The sequence below is a fragment of the Rutilus rutilus genome, assembly GCF_951802725.1.
Source record: "Rutilus rutilus genome assembly, chromosome: 23".
In the NCBI taxonomy this organism is placed as follows: domain Eukaryota; kingdom Metazoa; phylum Chordata; class Actinopteri; order Cypriniformes; family Leuciscidae; genus Rutilus; species Rutilus rutilus.
Genome location: NC_140233.1, coordinates 13,920,837 through 13,938,352, shown reverse-complemented (window position 1 = coordinate 13,938,352; position 17,516 = coordinate 13,920,837). Strand labels below are relative to the sequence as shown.

Below are 17,516 nucleotides of genomic sequence, written 5' to 3'. Positions count from 1 at the left end.
CAATAAAAGTCCCGGTTACTGATCCAATTACATATTTTTGGACTTAAAGCTTTACATTTTTATTTACTTATTATAGATGACGATTTAAAAGTTGACGTTTTAAAACATAAAGACAAAAAAACATTCGTTCTGAATTTACATCTAAGCTTTTATACAATAAAACATTAGTTTTCTAATGGTTGGCTTCACATTGTTGGACTCTACCATTATTTACAAAGGGGAAGTGGTATTTTTCTCTTCATGCATGTCTATATAAAACGCATCTTATGGCATACATGAAATTACTACAGTTCAAGTAAGTGTAGAATAAAGTATTTAATCAATTTAACAAATTTTCATAAATTGCTTGGGGAAAATAGGGAAAATAATTAATTTCAGTACACCCCATGATAAACGTGACTTACAATACTTCCAAAGCATGCGAGACATGTAACAAGAACCTTTACTGCTGAATGTCGAATAACGAAACCACTCCGTAATGTTATTTCGACTATTACTATTACTTAACAAGGTTAGTGTATCATTCTCCAGATTTGATCCGGCTTAATGTAGGAGATATAATCCTGTTGTCATTCAATTGCACATATACTTCATTTGTTGCTTCGTTTAAGATAGCTAACAGTCATTATGACCTTATAGCAAAAACCGATGTAATTAAATTGACTGATTAAATACTTGTACTCACTTGAAATGCTTGTGTACATTATATCTTTTTTGAGTTGCATTGGAAGAAGCTACAACTCTATGGCTACAACATATGAAAATGTGTTGTAGACTAGCTGTAAGGTAAACCTAGGAAAATAATGGCTTATTGTTATTATAATATTGATAAATAATCTAAACATGTATTATTGTTATTATTATTAAAATTAGACATTACATTATTTCAAATAGTGGTAATGGGTTAACATAACCCAAAATGTTCCTTCCTATTTAAATACTAACACTGTTAGTGGGGCAATTATAGCTTTTTTTTTTTTCTTTCTTTCTTTAGGTATAAATTCTCTTAATTGGCATAACACTTGTCAGCCAGCTGAGATTTAAGGATGCCAGCAGGTGTATCTTGGCCAAGATATATAAGGATGTTTGCAGCCAGTGTGTTGTCAATGTTTGCTGGAGCACAGGTTGTGCATCAGTATTACCGTCCTGATTTAGTAAGTTTCCAGTTTTGTGCTTTTTTTTCTCTTTTTTTTTTGGTGTTTGTACAACCTTGATGCTTGTCTGTAAATGTGATTTGCTATTTGCAACCAATTTTATTGCTGTAATTTTACATATTGTCTGTAGGGATTTTACTTGACTGTCTTTTTTTTTCTTTTTTTTTTTTTTGGAATTACATGCATCAATTCATGTTCTAATTAAGTCCAGGATTGTGAATTATAAAAAATAAATTAGATTATTTTTAACTTATGTATGGCATAAACAATTTATTTTTTCTTCCTAAATCATAGACCATTCCAGATGTCCCACCAAAGCCTGGAGAACTGCAAACAGAACTTCTTGGCTTGAAAGAAAGAGAGACAGACTCTGTGTCTGAGAAACAGTGACCCAATGATTTGTTTTTCATAGCTACTGTTTATATAAAACGTAAAATCTTTTTTTTCAAAGCCTGAGTAAAATGATACAAAAGTTATTTTATTCTGTGAATAAAGTTATTTATACGTGTACTGTCTCCATTTGTCATATACAACTCAAACTCAAAAATATTTTTTTCTTTATCTGTACAGTTGTTTTTGTGTTATAGACTAATTAAAAGTTTCTGCAACCATTTCAGATCTTGATGCTTTTATTTGGGAAAAACCTAATTAATAAATGTGAAAATTAAACTTAGTAAAAATAAGACTTTTCTCTGAAAATATTGTCAACGTTTTTTTATTTTTTATTTTTTTTAAGTAGGTAGGAACTTTTATTATGGAAAGTAAACGGAAGTATTCATGTGTATATTTGAGCATGTACAGTTGAACGCGCTTGCCTGACACTATCTATCATACAGAAGGCAGCTCTGGTGCGGTGGAAACATGCCGACTTTGTCATTGCCTCTTTCAAACCTGCTCAGAAATAAAGAGAGTTTTAAGAGACTGAGCACGCACTTTAAGTATCTGCACACTAGAAGCGGGACATGGTCGGTCTTCAGCAGCACTCCATGGACCAGACGCTCCTGGGGACCTAAATGTGCTCTCGTGTCCCGGAGGCAGGGTCCCCTGGGACAACTGACAGCAGGGAACATGTGCACCAGCTCCAGTGACGACAAGACCAGCTGGCTCTGGTCTGTTTACAATGAAACCAAACAGCGAACGCTAGGTTAGTTAGTATACATGTTATAGAAATGCCTGTTTCTACTTTCCTCTTAAGATCCTGATCTGGCAGAGGACCAGAAGGCTGTTTGGATGTTGTATATGAGCAATGCATAAATATATATATATTTTTTTTTTATTCTATCCCAGTGTCATATCATGTTATATTTACCGTATTATATTATAGATTGTTAAAGTTGAGTTATTTATTGCAGTGATATGTGCTGGCCTCTGTATGCCATGATTGGAGATGTTAAATGACTATATAATGCATGTATTTATGTGCTTGCAAACCATATGAGAGAGAGCTGTTTTATTTATATGCTATTATAATATTTAATTTATTAGCTAATATTTTGAATGCACTTTTGTTCAGCTTTGAATTGATTTTTGTTTTGTTTACATTTATTTTATTTCAGCTTTATTTTAATTATTTTTAATAGTTTTAGTTTAGTAAGAATAACAACACTTGGCTTTACATGAAAACTATCCAAGATTATATTAGCATGCAAAGAATTTCTTTTCATAATGAATGTCTCACTTGCAGGTTAATCATTATTCATTGGAGTTCCTTTTGAATTTATAATTTTTTTATTATATTTAAGCAAGCATAATAAAACTGTGAACTTAAAAGGTCAATTATTTATTAACACACAAGTATGTTGTTTTTTCCACAGATTTAATTCCTGTGATATCAAGTAACTTTGTCAACCCAGACACCATCTTTGCCAATAATCAGATGAGTCTGCACGACATTGAGATCTATGGCTTTGACTATGACTACACACTAGCTTTCTACTCAAGTCACCTTCACACACTCATTTTCAACATCGCCCGAGACATCCTCATCGAAGAACACAGGGTGACTGATCCAAGACTTTATACATTAAATATATATTATGTATATAGGCCTATATACACAAACAAATTCTGTTATGTTAAATGATGTAATTTGTAATTATGAAATCTGTCAATATTTTCCATGTAGTGGTGATGCTAGTGGCATAGAAATTACATACATAAAACCAAGATATTTAAAAGATTTTCAGTAGTTTTAATAAATGAATGCCTTTGGAAATGATATTTTGTCTTTTTCTGTCCACATAACAGTATCCAGAGGGATTGAGGGAATATAATTACATCCCTAATTTTGTGATTCGTGGTCTGCACTATGATGTCCAAAAGGTATGTATTCAGTCCTGATCTAGAATTTTCCTTTAGAGTTTTCAATGCGTAACTTGTCAATCTCATCTGTATTCTAGGCCTTACTGATGAAGATTGATGCCTTTCATTATATCCAGCTGGGTACTGTGTACAGGTAGAGTGCTCCAAACATATCTGCTTTACTAATTTTATATATTATTAATCTCAAGATATGTTCGCTCATTGTCATGTCAATGTTTCCATAGGGGTCTTAATCCTGTGCCAGAAAAGGAGGTCATTGCGATGTATGAGGGTTCCCACGTACCCCTCGAGATCATGAGTGACTTCTATGGCAAGGTCTGTGTGCTCGCTGTCTTTTGCTTGTCAATGGTTTGTTTGATATCTTAAAGGTGCGGTCACGCAAAACTCCCGTCCTGTAATGTTTCTGTTTGAGCATCTGCAAAGTTAGAAAGCACAAAGTCACTCTAAAAGGAGTTATTCTCTATATCAGTGCTGAACTCCCTGAAACGCCTCGATTGTAGTCTTGAGTTTTATTCCGGGAACGAACACGTCACAATATTCCTCATTTAAAGGAACACTCCACCGTTTTTTTAAATAGGGCTTATTCACTTTCTTTCCTACATTTAGATAGGTGGGCAAATGCATTTTTGCCTCAGTGCATGCATTGTTTTAGTTTGACAGGGTCGGCGCTAGCTTAGCTTAGCATAATGAATGGAATCCTTTGTTGCCAGCTAGCATGTCCTGAGTAAAAGTGATATAAATAAAAAAAAAATAATAATAATTCACAACAAGTACAAATAGTGATGCAGATTAACACTAGGTGATTTCCTAGGCAGATATTGACTTATATATTAAAGACTATATTAGGGGGAAGCACAGGCGAAGCACTGCTACTTGGGCGTGATATCTCTGCGCCCAAGTAGCAGTGCTTCGCCTGTGCTTCCCCCTAATATAGTCCCAAGTCAATATCTGCATAGGAAATCGCCTAGTGTTAATCTACATCACTATTTGTACTTGTTGTGAATACGCAGGCCATAAGAAGTAATTAGGTGTTTTTTGTTTTTTTTTATATCACTTTTACTTAGGACATGCTAGCTGGCAACAAAGGATTCCATTCATTATGCTAAGCTAAGCTCGCGCCGACCCTGTCAAACTAAAACAATGCATGCACTGAGACAAAAATGCATTTGCCCACCTATCTAAATGTAGGAAAGAAGGTGAATAAGCCCTATTTTAAAAAACGGTGGAGTGTTCCTTTAAGGAATTCCCGCTCAAGGCATATACGCAAAAAAAGGGGGGGGGGGGTAAGTAGTGTGTTGAAACTTACGATTATGGTAAGAGGCGTGACATTTCCAAAACGCGCTCGATGCTGTTGACCAATCACAACACACTGATCCAGCCGACCAATCAGATCTCACTGCGCTTTTTAGAAGGAGGGGCTTCGTAGAGACCGAAACAAAACAGAGCGTTACTGACAAACTGAAAACCTATTATAGTAGACTCCAAAAACAAAATCAAGACTTTGAAAAAGGGCATAACAGTTCTCCTTTAACACAACTCTTCTGATCTCTCGTGCAGAGCTCTCACGGTCACACCATGAAGCAGTTCATGGATATCTTCTCCCTGCCAGAAATGACTCTACTGTCGTGTGTTAATGACTACTTCCTGAAGCACAACATCGACTACGAGCCTGTTCATCTTTATAAAGACGTCAAGGTATAGTTGTTCCTCACAACGTACCTTACAATTCAAAAATCAAGATTTCCTTCACCGATATCAGTTTGTAAGGAGACGAAGTGCTGTCATATTTAGGGTACCACAGATGTCATACGGCTCCTGAAAGTGCTATTTAAGTTTGTAGAGAGCAGCATGGAACGGTCTAATTTTAGAGGGAGCGTTTGGAAGCACCATCTGTGCCACGTGCCTGGAGAGAAGCAGTGTTACGGATGGACGGATGTCTTTTAGTGGATCTACAGATCAATTCAATCAATATGAGATGCACATCATTGCTTTTATGTTCAGTCCTCCCTCTTTATGCATTAACAAGTCTCAGAGGATTTATGACTGTCCCCAGATGAAATGAGCGAGAGCTTTCACAGGAGGTGTCTGGTAGTGCGTCAGGGCTTTGTGTGTTGCTTCAGTGCTGAATATTGATGTTGCGTTGGCTTTGATATTCTGCATCTGGTGTGTTTCTCCACTCCCAGGAGGCCATTGGAGATGTCCATGTCAGAGGGATTATGTATCGAGCGGTGGAGGCTGATATCGGTAATTTAAGCAATATGTCTATTTGAGAGATCTGACCAAATCTCTCAAGAATCTTGTGACATATTCAATAATAATAATAATATCATTATAAATATGATTGATAAATATGTACTGTAATATACATATCTAAAAATGTGTGCTGTCAGATCGATTAATCTCGATTAATCACATGTAACATAAAAGTTTGTAAATATATGTGTATGTATGTATATATACACACACACACACAAGCTTTTATGTTAAATGTGATTAATCACGATTAATGTATTATATAATACATTTTACGAGTGCTGTCAAATCGATTAATCTGATAATATTCATAATAATAATAATTATTGTTATAAATAAATAAATACAATTAATTATGGACAATATAAAAGTGTAATTATATATTGACCTGCTGTAATGAAATACAATAATAAGAATAATATTATCATTATAAATATGACTGATAAATGATAGGCACTGTAATAAACAGTATAAAAATTTAATAATACGTCCATAATCTATCATAATAATGATAATAGCAGCAACAATATTTATAATTATTATAATAATCCTTACTATGTACTGTTATACACAATATAAACGTGTAATAATAATTTGGTCTACAATAATGATGATAATGACTTTTTATTTATTTATTAACAGTTAATATTATTGTGTTACTATTATAAATATGATTCTCAATTAATACAATACAAGTACATTAGTACAATATAAAATGTAATATATGTGATATAACGATCTACAATAAAGAATTAATAACAATAACATTTATATTTCATTTATTTTATTATTATTATGGTAGTATTTAATATGATGTACATATATGTACGCACTACTCCCCTGTTTTGTAATCATCAGTGCAAATGATACAATTTAGATGTACTTGTTATTCTTGTTTTTTCTTTTCTGCAGAAAAGTACATCTGTTACGGTGAACAGACACACGCTGTTTTACAGAAGCTGTCGAAGATTGGCAAGAAGATGTTTTTGATAACCAACAGCCCTTTTGATTTTGTGTGAGTGCAACCAAGCTACTAAATAAAAAATAAACATCAATACACATAAATAAATGGATCATATGAGAGACACCCTATTACAAAGAATTTATACAAAGCCATTGTGACTAACCGCTTGTAACAAAATGCTCTTTTCAATTAAAATGTCTTTCAATTTCCTTATTGTAGAGATCGAGGCATGAACTATATAGTTGGGAAAGACTGGCAGGACCTGTTTGATGTTGTCATAGTGCAGGCCGACAAGCCAGGCTTTTTCAACGACAGGAGGAAGTAAGTTCCAAAAACCCTAAGAAATCTCTGGCCAGGTCTGGCAGTGTTGCATCACTTCTAAATCAAAGTCATTCTGACATTTTTCCCTGGTTTCTGAAGACCATTCAGACGCGTTACTGATAAAGGCGTGTTGTTATGGGACAGAATTCACCAACTGAAGAAAGGGCAGATCTATAAACAGGTAATCTTTCATGCCCCAGTGTTCATCTGCCAGCTGTATCTATTCAATGATGATGGTGGAATCTGATCTGTTCACTTTGTCTGCTTCCAGGGAAACCTGTATGAGTTTTTGCGGCTTACGGGATGGAGAGGCTCAAAGGTTTTGTACTTTGGAGATCACATTTACAGTGACCTTGCCGTAAGAATCAGATTCTGTCCTTTTCAGCATATACACATACATATTATTGTGCTTTGATTTGAAAATAAGCATAAAAACACAGATATTAGGTATAAAAAAAAAGATTACATTGAACCATTTTATCAATTCTTTTAGTTTTGAATGAAATATACGTTTATTTTTATCTGCTGTTTTCATAACAATGCATTCAGTCTGTCTTATTAATATTATTTGCAAGTCAGAATGCAAACATGTCTCAGCACGCCCTGTATAGATATCACAGACAATGACTTGGTCTTCTGAAAGTATTGTTTTTGATTGTGTTTGATTTTATAATGAAAATTATGTCGTGATGTGTGCAGGACCTGACCCTGAAACACGGTTGGAGAACAGGAGCTATCATTCCTGAGTTGCGTAAGGAGATCAAAATCATGAATACTGAAGAATACGTCCACACCATGACCTGGCTGCAGGCCCTGACCGGGCTTCTGGAGCAAATGCAGGTCAGACCACCAGGGGGCGCTCTAAAGCAAACAAAAGGGGACGCTCTAAAACGGTGTTATTCAAATGGCGGGCTTGGTTCCACCCGGACCGCGGGACATAATTGCGCCATTTTACCGTTTCTACAGATTAAAGATTAAAAACAACAAAGTGGTTCACACCACAAGCACTCAAGGTTGTTTATGGTAATGATCTTTCAGAGCTATATCTATAAGATTTTATCTAGAGCCAAAAGAGCTTCATTCAAGCCCTTTCCGCTCTGTGCGTTGCTTCTCTCTCCCTCGCTAAAACCGTAAAGCGCCACTTTAAGAGCTGCAGACGCCGCAGTTATTTTAAGTAGATGACAGATGACTCTGACCGTTTAAAGATGACATATTATGCCCCTTTTCACAAGATGCAATATAAATCTATGGTGTCCCCAGAATGTGTCTGTGAAATTTCAGCTCAAAATACCCCCCAGATCATTTTTTATAGCTTGTCAAATGAGCAAAAAACACACTGTTTTTGTGTGTGTCCCTTTAAATGCAAATGAGCTGCTGCTCCCCGCGTCCATTCAGAAGACTGCCGATCCTTTACACGAGCTTCGTTCGGATACAATAATAAAACACGCGAATATCACTCATCCATGTTTGATTTCTCATTTCATGAGCCCTTTAAGTGCATGTACATTTTGAGAACTGCTGAATTAATGTTATTAATAATTATTGTTTTTAAAGTTAACTTTGTTTTAACATTAGATGAGTGCAAAGGTAATCTATAGCGTAAATAAGCATGCAAATGTCCAATATTGACCAAGCATTTGTTTTTATGTGGCAGGTGCACCAGGACCCCGCGTCACAAACAGTGATCCAGCAGTGGATCAGTGAAAGAGAGGATATGATGTAACTAATCTCAAATTAATCTTTATATTTTTTTCTATATATAGACCAGTGTTATTTTAGTACCATTGAGAAACTATTATAGTTTTCATTCATATTTACAATTAGTTTTTATTCTTATATTATCTGTTTTCATATTCGATTTAGTCTAGCTTTAATAATGTTGCTGTTTTTATTAGTTTTTGTTTTTTAAAACATGTTTATATAAAAAAATCATATTTCAGTTTTAGTTATTTTAGTACATCAAGTTAAATGAAAATGAGAAATGTTGCATTGGCAATTAGCTGAAATTCAAATAAGCTTACGGTTTATATTAATTATTATGATTTTATTTAATTTCAATTAATGAAAATGTTTTTTTTTTATGGTTTTGATTTTAGTTTTAGTTAAATATAATATAATAATACAGACACACACATTTCGGTTCATTTTAGAGGAATGTGGCGGTTAAAATCATTCATCACACAACATTATTTCTCTTCTAACCAATGTATAGGAAATATTGATGGCATAGAGAAAATGATACACTGTAGATGAACTTAGTTTCTTCAGGCATAATGACTTGTATTTTATTTTTCAAATTGAGCTTGAAATGGCCAATTCTTCAAAATAATTTGTTGTTAACAGGTTACGGACCAAAGACGTCTTCAACGGCAAGTTCGGGAGTCTTTTTCGCACGTACCACAACCCGACCTACTTCTCGCGTCGTCTTTCCCGCTTCGCCGACATCTACATGGCGTCCCTCAGCTGTCTGCTGAACTACGACCTCCAGCACACCTTCTACCCCCGACGCACACCCCTCCAGCACGAGTCCCCTATCTGGCCCGAGCAGACCAGCTTCCAGAGCCACAGGACAACCACCGGATCCCAGAGAGAGACTTAAAGACAGAGGCCACAGAACAGCCACGGTTAGATGTTACATCTCTTCCGTCAGATTCAGCTTGAGTCGCTTCAAATAATATCATTCTAGTGTAGATCTGCGCTGTGGATATCTGTCGATACCTTAACTTTATATGTAACCTTTCTTGTAAAATACCATGTAAAATGGATGACAGTGGAGTTTACATTTGCTTTTGCTTTTTTAATGTGCCTCGGAGAAATTTTATTTTTACATTTTATAAGTCTTTCTTTCATCATTGGCCTTTATGAATCCATCTCCATTAAGCTTATTGAAAGACTAAGGGAGTGGATACTTGACACAATCAAACACGTTTTTTTTTTTTTTTAAGTGAATGTACATATTGAAGGGTTAAAGTTGATTCTGAGCTGAACCTGGTTTCAGATAGCTAATGAAGAACAAAAGAGAAGACAGACGGACACTATATTCATCTTGACACGATCATAAAAATAATTTCAGTGTTTAATGTTTTAAAAGCCTTACATACTTTGTTTTAGCAATATATGATGATAATATACAATGGGCTTCAAAAGTGTGAGACCACTAGTGAAAAAATACACTACCACTCAAAACTATGGGGTCAGCGAGAATACATTGATCAAAAGTGACAGACATTTGTAATGTTAAAAGAGATTTCTATTTCAAATAATTGAATACATTTTACTCCTCAATAATCACTGCTGAACATTCAGCTTTTCCTTCACAGGAATAAAAAAAAAAAAAGTAATATATTAAAATAAAATAAATATTTTAATTGGTAATAATATTATTTTCTTATTAAATAAATGCAGTGAGACTTTTCAAAAACATTAAAAAAATCTTGCCAACCTCAAACCTTTTGATCGGAATTTTTATTACAGATTATATTAAGTATAACAATTAGAGTGAAAAGTTTATTATTTTTATTAAAAACTTTTCAGGTTTAAATTCGATTTTGAATCTCAAATTTTCAGTGTGGTTTCAGATTTTTGCTCCCTCCTGTATGTTTTTGTCATCATGTAACTGTTTAGAAATCAACATTTATAGCAGAATAAAATATAAATAGTTGCTGTACAATGAGAGTTTGCATGACTCTTAAAGTGAAGGAGCGTATTGTACTGCTTTATTTTGCATAATCGCCTGTAGGCATTCTTTCTGACATGGTAAATACAGTATATATTTTTGACTTTTAAAAATAAGTTCAGTATACTGAACTTGGTATTGTATGAATGTTTGCATCATATTTTGAATACGCACACTACTTTTTTTTTTTTTTTTTTTTTTTGTCTGCTTAAACTTTCTTTTTGATACTGAAGGAAGTCAAAACCTGTCATTAATTTGACATTGTTCAAATGTGTTCATCTTTATTTGAAGCGTATTTTATTTGGGATATTTATTACAAATGGAAACAAATGAATCAGTGTTTTGTCTTTTTTTTTATTGTTTTATGCTTTTGGTAGTACAATGCAAAGGATACTGTCTATATATAATTATCTTAAAACAAAATCTCAGCAAGCATCTCCAATTTTATTTTCTAAGCCTGCTTTTATTAATAAGATTATTAAGCTGGCAAAGAGTAATTTGACAAATGGCCTTTTAACAATTGGATACGGTGACCAGATGCTTCAGATTACTTTTTGTAATCAATTGGCCGTAGCCAATATCTGATCTCATTCTTTAAAGCCGTTAATATGATGGTCTGACCGGCTAGGAACAAAACGCACTGCCGTCACACAGTCTCCAGAGCTCATTCAATCATGGAGAGCATCACGACAACAGATTTGGCCATGACGGTACAACCTACTATTTTTCCACGCGTGGGTTACAGCATACTTTCATACCTCATGTTTATAAACACTCTACTTTCTGTGTTTAATAACTTGTTGGTAATTGCCGTGATGCTGAAGAACATGCATTTTCTCAATGCGATGAACGTCATCATTCTCAGCCTGGCCGTGTCAGATCTTATGATTGCCACCTGCGGCTCTGCGATCGTCACCATCACAAATTATGAAGGGTCTTTCTTTTTAGGCCATGCATTCTGTGTTTTTCAAGGATTTGCTGTGAACTACTTTGGTGAGTACTGATTAAAAGGTTGTTTTATTTGTTTTATGTTATATAATGTGTCCCCGAATATGTTGATGCCCTTCTGAGTGTTTCCCATGTAGAGGATATAATATTTTTCCATGTATATTCTGTATATTTTCATGTGCAAAGACCCATTAATATAAAAGCCAACTATTCAATGTTATATTTAAAATATATAATAAGAATAATATAAATATGCAATATTTTTAGCATTAGACATTTAATATTAATATTATAAGAATTTATATTATTTACACATTTTGAATGGGTCTTTACACATGAAAATATAATAAAATGTTTGAGGAAAATAACAAGTATTTAAAATATTTAATAATACTTAAAATGTTTTTTTAAATAATTACAAATATTAAATATTGTATGAACATTAAATGTTTAAAACTAAAATATTACATACTTATAATATTAATGATATATTTTAAATATAACATTGAATAATTGCATTTGATAGCAAAGCTATTTCATGTGTAAAAAAAATTGTAAATAATATTGATATTAAATATTTATACATACATATTACATTATGTATTAATATGATGCATTTTAAATATAAAATGTAATAACTGGCTTTTGTTTTAAGGCTATTATACAGTATATTCATATGTAAAGACCCATTTAAAATGTATGAGAAAAATATTAAGTATTTAACATTTTATTATAAATATTTTTTAAATGTCATTTATAAATATATATATATTTTAAATGTTACATGCTTACACTAAAAATATTATTTACTATTATATAATTTAAAGATAAAATTAAATATCTTACTTTTATATTAAGGCTATTATATTTTCATGAGTAAATACCCATTTCAAATGTGAGAAAAATATTAAATATTTTATAATAGTATTTTAAATCTTTTTTTTTAAATATAATATTAAATGTTTAATACTCAAAATATTTAATAAATAACATTATATATAGGATAACATTAAATAATTGCCATTTATATTAAGGCTGTTATATTTTCATGTGTAAAGATATATAATATAATAATATAAACAGTATTTATCTACATTTATTAAAAATAAAAAGTAATTATACTTTTTTTTTAAAGACTAAAACATCTTAAAGACAAGGCCTATTATATTTACAATAATTGGCTACTATTTTTATTTTTATATTATCTGTACTAAAACCAATGAATGATTAAAACCATATCTGTAAAATATGAAAAAATAGTGATTAATGTCATGATTTCTGACCAGTTTTGAGTAAGCTGAATAAGCATGAAAGAAACTGTTATATATAACTACTGCATAAAAAAGTCTAATAAAATATATGTTAATATCTTATTTTCTAGGTCTGGTTTCATTATGCACTCTCACACTACTGGCATACGAGCGGTACAATATAGTCTGCAAACCCATGGCAGGTTTCAAGCTGAACGTCTGCAGGAGCTGCCAGGGCCTGGTGCTGGTCTGGCTCTATTGCCTCTTCTGGGCCGTCGCTCCACTGCTGGGCTGGAGCTCGTACGGGCCCGAGGGCGTCCAGACGTCCTGCTCATTGGGCTGGGAGGAGAGATCCTGGACAAACTACAGTTACCTCATCGCCTACACGCTTATGTGCTTCATATTACCCACTGCTGTCATTATATACTGCTACAGCAAAGTCCTTGTGTCCATGAGGAAGGTAGGCGACTCGCTCTTAGTTCATAGTCAATGATTCACTCATAAAAACTTCACTTGTTTCATTACTGGATCTATGTAAAAAAAAAAAAAAAAAAAAAGATCAATAAGGTATGACAACATGGTTTTACATTGCTTTAACTTGTCAAAATAACTTTTGTGTTATACAAGATTCAACTAAATTTTTAAAGTCATTTTGATGTAATTTAAAAGAATCTCTTGATTTTTTTTTTTTCACCACAGCTACTTTCAAAAGGTGATTTACTCTATTTTGATCGCTACCGTAGACATCCGTGTTTATACCCAAACTATGATCTTTTATCCTAGTACTTCTCATATCACTGCAAATGACATTCCATCATTTCAGATCAACAAAAGCATTGAACTTCAAGGAGGAAAAAAATGCCTGGAGGACAACGAGCATGCGGTACGGATGGTCCTGGCCATGATCGTCGCCTTTTTCATCTGCTGGTTGCCTTACACCGCCATCTCTGTGGTTGTGGTTGTGAATCCAGAGATCTACATCCCACCTCTGGTCGCCACCATGCCAATGTACTTCGCCAAAACCAGCCCGGTCTACAATCCCATCATCTACTTCCTTACTAACAAACAGGTCTGTTTCATGTGCCAGCATCATCTTCGACAGAATGCATTGGTATTTATATACAGGGCACACTGTGCTACGAAACGCTCCAGTCATTCTCTGAAATGTGTTTGTCCAGTTCCGAGAGTCCTCTCTGGAAATCCTGTCCTGTGGTCGATACATCCCTCGTGACACTGCTAGTGTAATGACGAGCCAAAGCAGGGTTACTCCAGTCTGATCTGAGGTCTGTCAATGTGATTCATTGTGTATTACAATTGGAAAATTATATAAGTTTAAACGACACAAATCCAAGTTGATTGTACTTAAAAATTTAAGGCAGCAACTTTTTTTAGTGTATACACATATGCCGAAATGCTATAAAAATGCAGCGCAATAACCTGATAAGGTTAAAAGTGAGCATCTTAATCTCATAATTAGTGTGTAAAACCTTTCCCAAATTAATCTCCTCAAAATAAGATTACTGATGTGATCACTATGACAATAAGAGCATAGACTGCTGCCTTAATTAGAGGCCATGCTTATTATGACTATTCTCTATTCAAAATAATGACTCACTTCTCTTAACACAGTTCAAACGTTTAGACCTTTAAGGAATCAACAAATGAATAAAACCTTTAAAGAGCAAAAATAAAGGGCAAAATAATAAAAATCAGCGTTTGTGCTGTAATTGGCATTGTTCCGGTCTGGAGATTACATAAGGAACCAGCAAATTGCCTAAAACAAAAGCATCCCTGGTGACCATCAGCCCTGCAGGGTGTTAATTGAAAAACGCAAACAAATGGAGAACCATGGTAATGATGAGGGTTAAAATAAAGTGCTTTATTATCTACTACAGACTCTCAAAAAGCAAGAGACAAGAGATGGAGTAAAACTAAGGTGCAAATGTATTCATAGAAATCGATATGTGATATAAAAAGACATGGAATTAGCTGTTATTTGACTGGAGATGAGAAGTAATTCCACCGTTGTTTGGGGACAAGTGAACAACACATGGCAAGACACTATAGAAGTTGCATTTGTGGCTGCCAACTGTCTAGTTTTGCTGGTGACTTTACACGTAGGAATTCTCGCCAACTTGTTCGTGGCGTGGGCCGTGCACCACCAGAAGTCTCTCCAGACGTCCAACAACGCGCTCCTGGTGAATCTGGCCGTCATTGACTTCCTGCGATGCGCCGTTGACTGCCCGTTGCTCCTCAGCATTGTTTTGAGCGCTCGCGACGCGGCGCGAGACCTCGGACTGCTGTTCTGCAGCGCGCAGATCGCGTCGTTTTCTCTCATCTGTTGCGTGCAGTTGCTCACGCTGGCGTGCATCAGCGCCGAGCGATATCAAGCCATTGCGCATCCGTTTAAAAGCGCCGAGAGCAGAAAACGGGTAACGGTGTGGATTCTCTTGACCTGGCTGGCTCCGATCTCCATATCGGTCATTTGCGTGATATTTGCGAAAGACTCGCCGGTGTACGTAAGATGCAGGGGCTTGCGGATGGAGACTTTCGACTCTTACGACACGTTTGGACTTTATATTTTGACTCCCGTCTGGTGCGTTTGTTTGACGGTCATCGTTGGATTCTACGGCCGCATTTTCCTGTTGGTAAGAGCGCACGGTCGGAAAATATTCGATAAGGGTTCGCTTCCACCACCTGGTAAGAAGAAAGAGGATAAAAAGCAAAAACAGGAGGAAACAAAGAATAGTATTAAACATGAGACAGAAAATACACAGGCAATCGATACTGGTCATTTAAAACCCAATGAAAAAGAGCCGTCTGGAGAAAATATCCAACAATATTTACATCCAACATCTGAGGAACTTCCCACAACAACTGTGACTGACTATTTAAATATAAACGAACCAGAGATTGTGACTGAAAAATCCACGAATGAACTTCCCAATGAAACACCACTGGTTCTAGGAGGTATTGTGGAACCAAACGACCACCAAGATACTTCTCCATCGGCCAATGAAGAAGTTGGTGCTGTAGAGTCAAGCAAGGTTACTGATGGAGAAGTTTCTGGAGGGTCAACTAATGGAGAAGAAGGTGATGAAGCCTCAATTGACCATCGAGATACAACTTCAGAAACTTCTCCATCAACTAATGAAGATGGTACTGTTGAGACAAGCGCTCCTCAAGATATTACTGAAACTTCTCCAGCATCAGGAAATGGAGAAAGTGCTGAAGAGCAAAGTGCTCCTCAAGAAACCGCTGCAGAAACGTCTCCAGCATCAACTGGAGAAACCACAGCTGCTCCACAGGAGGAGGAGGAGGAGATGGTGGGTGCTGTCTGTATGATGCCGTCTCTCGCTCAGAGAGAAAGAGGAAACGCCAAGAAGGAGAGCAAACTGGCCAAGCGCTCCGGATACATCATCTTCACATTCCTCATATTTTGGATCCCGCTAATTGCGACAGTGGTCTTGAATCACTTCTATTACCGAGATGGCAATCTAACAGTGAGTTGAGTTTGAGAATTTGTCTCACAATTTAAATGACAGTTTTAATTACATGAGAAAACTGCGTTAACCTAATCCTTGAAGGAGGCATTTATGTCTAGCTCAACTCTTTTCATTCATACTGCAATAAAAAAATAAATAGCCTATCAATATGAAAGATTCAAGGTTTTGCATTGAAATATAAACCTGCACTGTATTTTTTTTTTATATGATCAATACATTATGACAAAGGTTTTACATGGCTTCAACTTCAAGTTATACAAGATTTAACTCATTTCATTCATCATGTAATTTAAGTTGAAATGACTTAAAACATCCAAGTTGATTGTACTTAAAAAAATTAAGGCAGCAACTTTTTTTTTACAGTGTGGTCAGATACTTAAATTGTGCATTAAATACAAATAAATAGTAGATTTAAAAAAATAATAATAATACTAAACAAAATAGCAGTAAGGCAATCAGTAGTCAAACATACAGATATAACAATAAATAGTTTTTTTCTTATTTTAAGTATAAACCCTTTATAGATTTTGTTTATGCTTATAACAAAAAAAAAAAAAAAATTATGGAAGATATGAGTGTTCAGATGTTTGTTCCAGAAAATAATACTGATTTTATTTATTTATTTAGAAGTGCATTGACCATGCTTCCAAGTTTAATGGGTATCTATCATCCAGTTGCTATATAACACAGTTATTAATGTGTTTCAGGTGGATGTTTTTCGGGAGCTGGAGATTTTAACAGTGTCATTGGTCTGCATGACATCCCTCACTAACCCCATCATCTACGCAGCGGTCAACCCTCAGTTCCGCACGGAATTTCACAATCTGAAGACGAAATGGAAAGCATTTTTTACACATTCATAGTTTTATACTCTTTTGACTTTTACTTGTGGGGTCATCAGAGCTTTGAACAACACTATGCCAAACACTTCTGTCTGATGTTGACTAATTATTCGCGTTTATCCGCTGTTGTGTTGTCCTGTGCCTTTGGCCACAATAACTGAATTAGGTGATGCTTTCCTAAAGCTTAAGATATGCTAAAACTGTTCATTGAATGAAATAGACACCTTAATGCTTTTAAGTAATATTTATAAGCAGCTGCATTTTGGTACCTTTAAAATCT

The 17,516-nt window shown here is 34.7% G+C and overlaps 4 protein-coding genes across 4 annotated transcripts; all 4 read left to right on the top strand.

The window, feature by feature from the left end:
• Positions 1-221: 221 nt before the first annotated feature.
• uqcc6 (ubiquinol-cytochrome c reductase complex assembly factor 6) lies at positions 222-1,662 on the top strand. Its single transcript, XM_084396995.1, has 3 exons — positions 222-511; positions 995-1,154; positions 1,449-1,662. Exons 2-3 carry the CDS (start codon positions 1,047-1,049, stop codon positions 1,542-1,544), a joined length of 204 nt encoding a protein of 67 aa, XP_084253121.1. The 5' UTR covers positions 222-511; positions 995-1,046; the 3' UTR covers positions 1,545-1,662.
• Positions 1,663-1,864: 202 nt separating this feature from the next.
• nt5dc3 (5'-nucleotidase domain containing 3) lies at positions 1,865-11,008 on the top strand. The gene is made up of 14 exons (XM_084396990.1): positions 1,865-2,298; positions 2,969-3,153; positions 3,402-3,476; positions 3,554-3,609; positions 3,701-3,791; positions 5,034-5,171; positions 5,660-5,720; positions 6,642-6,744; positions 6,913-7,014; positions 7,114-7,195; positions 7,286-7,372; positions 7,714-7,854; positions 8,669-8,733; positions 9,358-11,008. The coding sequence occupies exons 1-14, from the start codon at positions 2,016-2,018 to the stop codon at positions 9,611-9,613; spliced, it is 1,725 nt and encodes a 574-aa protein (XP_084253116.1). The 5' UTR covers positions 1,865-2,015; the 3' UTR covers positions 9,614-11,008.
• A 328-nt stretch (positions 11,009-11,336) lies between these two features.
• LOC311283287 (opsin-VA-like) lies at positions 11,337-14,165 on the top strand (the record flags this gene model as incomplete). Its single annotated transcript, XM_084397641.1, has 4 exons — positions 11,337-11,683; positions 13,020-13,348; positions 13,712-13,957; positions 14,067-14,165. The coding sequence occupies exons 1-4, from the start codon at positions 11,365-11,367 to the stop codon at positions 14,163-14,165; spliced, it is 993 nt and encodes a 330-aa protein (XP_084253767.1). The 5' UTR covers positions 11,337-11,364.
• Positions 14,166-14,495: 330 nt separating this feature from the next.
• LOC311282898 (uncharacterized protein) lies at positions 14,496-17,434 on the top strand. Its single transcript, XM_084396991.1, has 2 exons — positions 14,496-16,391; positions 17,102-17,434. Exons 1-2 carry the CDS (start codon positions 14,895-14,897, stop codon positions 17,255-17,257), a joined length of 1,653 nt encoding a protein of 550 aa, XP_084253117.1. The 5' UTR covers positions 14,496-14,894; the 3' UTR covers positions 17,258-17,434.
• The last annotated feature ends 82 nt before the right edge of the window (positions 17,435-17,516 follow it).